The sequence below is a fragment of the Aquarana catesbeiana genome, linkage group LG10, assembly GCF_042186555.1.
Source record: "Aquarana catesbeiana isolate 2022-GZ linkage group LG10, ASM4218655v1, whole genome shotgun sequence".
In the NCBI taxonomy this organism is placed as follows: Eukaryota; Metazoa; Chordata; class Amphibia; order Anura; family Ranidae; genus Aquarana; species Aquarana catesbeiana.
The window spans coordinates 33,726,989-33,733,968 of record NC_133333.1 but is presented as its reverse complement, the minus strand read 5'-3'; the positions used below and the strand labels follow the sequence as shown (position 1 = coordinate 33,733,968).

The 6,980-nt window shown below is 46.9% G+C and overlaps 1 protein-coding gene across 1 annotated transcript in view; it reads left to right on the top strand.

Annotated features, from left to right (window-relative positions):
• Nucleotides 1–594: 594 nt before the first annotated feature.
• The window catches only part of LOC141109828 (transmembrane protease serine 3-like), a 58,431-nt gene continuing 52,045 nt past the window's right edge, over nucleotides 595–6,980 (top strand). Inside the window, exon 1 of the mRNA XM_073601092.1 lies at nucleotides 595–603. Coding sequence (XP_073457193.1) covers nucleotides 595–603 — 9 coding nt within the window. The remainder of the gene's footprint in view (nucleotides 604–6,980) is intronic.

Here is a 6,980-nt window from a genome sequence, read left to right as displayed (position 1 = left end):
GTTTATTCCGACGGCAAAACCAGTCGTGTGTACAGGGCATGAGAAAAGAAAACGAATGCAGCCACCACATCTAATGATTGGTAAGCTACAATATAATACACTTTTACTTTTGGGTTTAATACTACTTTAGGAATTCATTTGTTGATATCATAGACTTTAGCCACTTGATGATGAATAATATGGATGTCACCCAATGTTACCGATGATTTCTACCTCTTCTTCTTTCGCAGTACCTGCCTCGTCCGGCCGCCCAGGAGTATCAGTGTGTCACACAGACAGCTGTATATCATGACTATTTCAGAAACTGTATCCGCGCACTGGACACCTGATCCCGCCAACAGCTCCTCTTCTCCTGGGATGTCATCAGGATACCGGTACGCGCTTTCCTCTGTTCACTGGCTGTCATTTGGGGGTAACAAAGGAGTCCTCTAACTGCGATCTCCTTGGTTGGCGAATACAGAGATACGGTAAATTACCATGCGTCTGATGGGAGCCAGAGGATTGTCTGCGATAGGTGGTACAGAGGACTGATAGAGAGCGGCCAGCGAACATCACTAGAACAGCTAGCAGGCCGCTGTGGTATGGCCACTCAGAATGACAAAGGTAAGCCCCTGTGACATGTCACCTAAAAGGACACCTGTCATGAGAAACGCGGAGGCTACTGTTGCAAATGCTAGTTGCCTGGCTTTTATGTCTACAAGTTAATGAGCTGCAGCCAACATATTGTTACAGGTCCTTACATAGCGCTGTCAATTTATGCAGCACTTTACATATACACTCACCAACCACTTTATTGGGTACACCTTGCTAGTACCAGGTTGGACCCCCTTTTGCCTTCAGAACTGCCTTCATTCTTGGTGGCATAGATTCAACAGGGTGTTGGAAACATTCCTCAGAAATTTTGGTCCATAGTGACATGATAGCATCACGCAGTTGCTGCAGGTTTGCTGGCTGCACATCCATGATGCAAATGCCCCGTTCCACCACATCCCAATGGTCCTCTATTGGATTGAGATCTGGTGATTGGCCATTGGGGTACAGTGACCTCATTGTCATGTTCAAGAAACCAGTGGTGAGATGATTGGAGCTTTGTGACATGGTGCATTATCCTGCTGGAAGGAGCCATCAGAAGATGGGTACACCAGGGGCAGACTGACCATTGAGCCACTCGGGCACTGCCCAAGGGCCCTGGGCCACTAGGGGGCCCCATCAGGGTTGCCAGCCTCAGTAAAACCAGGGACAGTATGTAAAAATCTGTGTTTTTTTACATCTGTCTCTGAAATGTCCCTTACCGACATCCTTTTGGTCTACAAATCCCGAGATTATAGCTGCCCCACCTCTCCAGTACCTTCTCAGCCAATAGAAACATGTCTGTGTATACTGTCTGTACATTGTATACTGTGTGTGTGTATACTGTGTGGCCCCATAATCTCTGATTGCCTGGGGGCCCCATAATCTCCTATTGCCCGGGGGCCCCATGAGTTGTCAGTCCGCCCCTGGGGTACACTGTAGTCATAAAGGGATGGACATGGTCAGCAACAATATATAGGTAGGCCTTGGCGATGCTCAATTGGCACTAAGGGACCCAAAGTGTGCCAAGAAAATATCTCCCACACCATTAAACCACCACCACCAGCCTGAACTGTTGATACAAGGCAGGATGGATCCATGGTTTATGTTGTTTATGCCAATTTCTGACCCGACCATCTGAATGTCGCTGAATGACTGATCAGACCAGACAACTTTTTTCCAATCTTCTGTTGTCCAATTTTGGTGAGTCTGTGTGAATTGCAGCCTCAGTTTCCTGTTCTTAGCTGACAGGAGTGGCACCTGGCGTGGCCTTCTGCTGCTGTAGCCCATCTGCTTCAAGGTTCAATGTTTTGTGCGTTTAGAGATGGTATTCTGCTTATCTTGGTTGTAATGAGTGGTTATTTGAGTTACTGTTGCCTTTCTATCATCTCAAACCAGTCTGCCCATTCTCCTCTGACCTCAACAAGGCATTTTACTCCACACAACTGCAGCTCACTGGATATTTTCTCTTTTTCAGACAATTCTCTGTAAACCCGAGAGATGGTTGTGTGGGAAAATCCCAGTAGATCAGCAGTTTTTGAAAAATTAAGACCAGTCTGTCTGGCATCAACAACCATGCCACATTCAAAGTCACTTAAGTCCCCTTTCTTCCCCATTCTGATGCTCAGTTTGAACTTCAGCAAGTTGTCTTCACCACATCTAGAATCACTGAGTTGCTGCCATGTGATTGACAATTTGTGTTACTAACCATTGAAACAGGTGTACCTAATAAAATGGCCGGTGTGTCCTCAAGGAGCTTACAATCTAGGCTCCCTAACTCACATTCATACACATAATAGGGCTAGTTTGGACAGGAGACAATTAACCTACCAGCATGTCTTTGGAGAGTGGGAGAAAACCGGAGTACCCGGAGGAAACCCAAGCACAAGGTAGTGCCGTGGTTGGGATTTGAACCGGCAACCCTAGTGCTGCTAGGCGGAAGTGCCAACCACGTAACCACTGTGCCACCCTATAGCAAACATATAGCAAACATAAAGAAAAAAAAAAGGTCACATTTCCTTATTTCTATACCTATTCAAGATCAATGGTTCAGAAGGTATTGATGCTATAGCTTTAGTCTGATAGCCAGGCAACTAGCATTTTCAGAAGAAGAGTTCAAGCTATTTCAGCCCACATCTCACTGTCACGATAGGTTCCAGCTTTACTACATTATTATACCTGTGACATATTAGCTGTGCATTCTTCATTTTCTAATGTGTTAGCACTGGTTCACACTGCGCCGTGTGCAATATGCACTGCTGTGCGACGTGAATGCACGGTTCCATGCATTGCAGTGCTTTTGCTTTTTTACCTTTTTTTTTTTTTTTTTTTTTTACTTGTTTATTAATTCTATGCGCTGCAGCACTTTGCAACACATTACCTGCCTTCATCCTTTTAGCGCAACGCACACCAACACGGCACATGAATAGGCCTTATACAAAGCAAGACTTTTTGCCATTTCTTTGTGTTGGGACTGCACTGAGAAACGCTGTAGTTGTGGTCATGTGCAAAGTTCCCAACTGTCCCTGATTTCGAGGGACTGTCCCTCATTCGGAAAAAAGTCCCTCTGTCCCTCTTTCCTCCTCATTTGTCCCTCATTTTGGTCTTATCTATGTAGTTGCATATAAAATGCACTACTTATCTATCAAAAAGTGTTTGCCAAGGCCAGTGGTGGCTAGTGCTTAAAATTTTTTTGGGGGTGCAAATAAACTGAAAAATTCTGAAAAAAACACCATCAATTGCAGCCTCACTGTACCATCAATCGCAGCCACTGTGCCCATCAAACACAGCCACTGTGCCCATCAATTGCCGCCACTGTGTCATCAAACGCATCCACTGTACCATCAAACACAGCCACTGTGCCCATCAATTGCCGCTACTGTGCCCTTCAAATGCAGCCACTGTGCCCAACAAATGCTGCCACTGTGCCATCAAATGCTGCCACTGTGCCATCAAATGCTGCCACTGTGCCCCATCAAATTCAGCTACTGTGCCCATCTTATGCAGCCACTATGCCCCTCTGCCCCTCTTATACAGCCACTGTGCCCCATCAAATGCAGCCACTGTGCAGCATCGAATGCAGCCACTGTGCCCATCATATGCAGCCACTGTGACATCATATGCAGCCACCGTGCCTATCAAATGCAGCCCCACTGTGCCCATCAAATGCAGCTTTACTGTGCCCATCAAATGCAGCCTCACTGTGCCCCATCAAAAGCAGCCACTGTGCCATATCAAATTATGCCAGTGTGCCCCCCCGCCCGCCGTCTGTATTTACCCTGTTTCAGTGGCGGTGGGACAGCTCCTCGATGTCTTCTGCCGTTCTCTCTTTCCATCCTTTGCTATGATTGGATGCCTGATAGGCGTCCAATCACAGCGCCTGTCGTATCAGGTGACAAGGTAACAGATACGAGCACCTGATTAGCGGAGAGGCAGTTTAGTGTTAGGAAAGCGAATATTAATTCGCTTTTCTAACACAGCTGAGTGACCTGCGAGCGCCCAGCATGGCGCTTGCAGGTCACCTTTTTTGACGTCTATTAGAGCCTATGGCTCTAATCAGGCGCCCGAAAAGGGGCCGGGAGCCTGAATAGGGGGTGGCAGCGGCGGCCATAGATAGATTCATGCAATGCATGAATCTAACTATTGGTGCTAGAGGGGTGGCTTGAGAGAGGGGGCGGCGCCCGTGCGCCCTTATGGACGCACCGCCACTGCCCAGTGCTAAACCTTTCATCCAATTTCTAAATTGCTGCATTTGTACATTTCAAAAGCCAATATAAAGGAATAGTAATGGCAAAACAGCACTGGTGGGTTTTACTCAATCATTTTTTGTACAATTCTTCCTTAAGGGGGCGTAGCAGGGGGTGTGTCCTATGCCTACATACATTTGCTAATAGGTGTCCCTCATTCCCCATCTCAGAAAGTTGGGAGGTATGGTCATGTGTGCTGCTCTATGCACATTACACATCCAGTGGTGGCTGGTCCATAAGGGGCGCAGGGGCGCCGCCCCCCTAGTATCCATGCGACGCCCCCCTAGTATCCATGCGACGCCCCCCAGTATCCATGTGACACCACCCTAGTATCCATGCGGTGCGTCGGACTCATAGCTTTCTATGAGTTTTTTTTTTTTTTAAGCACAGGATTAGAGCCTGAGGCTCTAATTGGCTTCAAAAAAGGTTGGGCTCGGGAACACAGAACCCACCCACTTGTGACATTAGTGAATCAATATTCGCTATTGTCTTCCGGTTTCTCCTCCTGGCCAATAAGGACAGGAGGCAACTCTTAAGACCAGATTAGCTGGGAGGAGAAGCTGGGGCAGTTGTGACCTGGATGGGGTAAGTGCAGACATGGCGGGGAGGTTTGTTTGCCCCCCCTAAAAAAAAAAGAAAGTGGAGCACCAGCCGCCACTGTATACATCCTATAGTCCCTAGTCCATCTTGGAAACGAGCAAGAGAGGGGGGGGGGGGGGGTCTACATTTCTACATACAGGACCACTGGCTGAGAGCAATAGCAGGTACTTTTTCTTATGTAAGATTTTTAAACCAGAATATTGGGGGTTGATTTACTAAAGCTGGAGAGTGCAAAATCTGGTGAAGCTCTGCATAGAAATCAGAACCTAACTTCAGCTTGTTCATTAAGCTTTCACAATAAAACCTGGAAGCCAATTGGTTCCTATGCACAGCTGTACCAGATTTTGCAATTTTCGGTTTTAGTAAATCAACCCCTCAGTGTCACTTTAACCCCCTCCTGATGAAGGGGGGGGGGGACAGGTTATTTTCTTTGGCTCCTGAAACGTGTTGGCTTCCTCATTCGATCTTGACAGTGTTCACAAATAACAAGTGTAGATGATTTTAAAAAGGAAAGGGTTAAAAACAATGTGCACTCACTGCATTAAAAGAGATTCTAGATTGTAAGCTCTAACAAGCGGGGCCCTCTGATCCCTCCTGTATTGATTTGTATTGTAAGTGTACTGTCTGCCCTCATGTTGTAAAGTGCTGGGAAAACTGTTGGCGCTGAATAAATCCTGTATAATAATAATAATAATAATAATGTAGAGCATGTTAAACTCCAAAGAAACGAATTGCACATGTCTAGCGGCCACTAGCTGCAGAGATCGTCAGGAGAGCGACTGGGATCTGCAGAGCTGTGCTGGGAAGTTGCTGGAGGGAACCTCAACTCAGACGGATGATGAAAGCTGAGCGGCGGTTCCCTCCAGCAACTTCCCAGCACAGCTCTGCAGATCCCAGTCGCTCTCCTGACGATCTCTGCAGCTAGTGGCCGCTTCACAGATGACTTCCCTTTGGAGTTTGACACCCTCTACATTTTTTTTTTTTTAAAGCAGTGAGTGCAATTTTGTTTGTAATCCTTTCCTTTATTAGATCATCTACATTTAGATGGTGGCGCCATCTTGTGTTTGCTGGTTGTTTTTTCTGTATGCGTTAGGTTCTCTAATGCCGCGTACACATGGTCGGACTTTTCAGCTACAAAAGTCCGACAGCCCGTCCGACAGACTTTCGACAGACTTTCAACGGACTTTTGGCGGACTTTCAACAGACTTTCTAACGAACGGACTTGCCTACATACGATCACACAAAAGTCAGACGGATTCGTACGTGATGATGTACACCGGACTAAAATAAGGAAGTTGATAGCCAGTAGCCAATAGCTGTCCTAGCGTGGGTTTTTGTCCGTCGGACTAGCATACAGACGAGCGGATTTCTGGGTCCGGCGGAGTTACGATGTAAAGATTTGAAGCATGTTCCAAATCTAAAGTCCGTCAGATTTGCGACTGGAAAAGTCCACTGAAGGTCCGGTGAAGCCCACACACGATCGGATTGTCCGCCGGATTTGGTCCGTCGGCATCCGATGGACAAGTCCGATCGAAAAGTCCGACCGTGTGTATGCGGCATAAGACCTGAATTAAAAGGAGCAGCAATTATCGTCCTGGAGAGATTTATAATTATCTTTTATCTGGACTTTCATAGATGACTGTTTTAAGGGTCCGTCAGTGCAGCAGTTTTATACAGTAGTACCTTGGATTACGAGCATAATCCATTCCAGAAGCATGCTTGTAATCCAAAGCACTCACATATCAAAGCAAGCTTCTCCATAGGAATCAATAGAAACTTAGATAATTTGTTCCACAGCCACTGCTTGTCTATGCAGTATCGCATGTGGCCAGAGGTGGGGTGGGACGCTCAGAGACACTCGGGAACGGAGGAAGTGTCTCCGAGCAGCTCCGAGTGGCTCTGAGTGTCACCAGCGCCCCCACACCTGGCCAAATGCGGTACTGCACAGCCCGGAGGCTTAAATCCTGCTTGTCTTGCTAGACAAAGCTCGCAAACCAAGTCAGGATTAAAAAACTGCTCGTCTTGCGAAATGCTCGTAAACCGCGTTACTCGTAATCCGAGGTT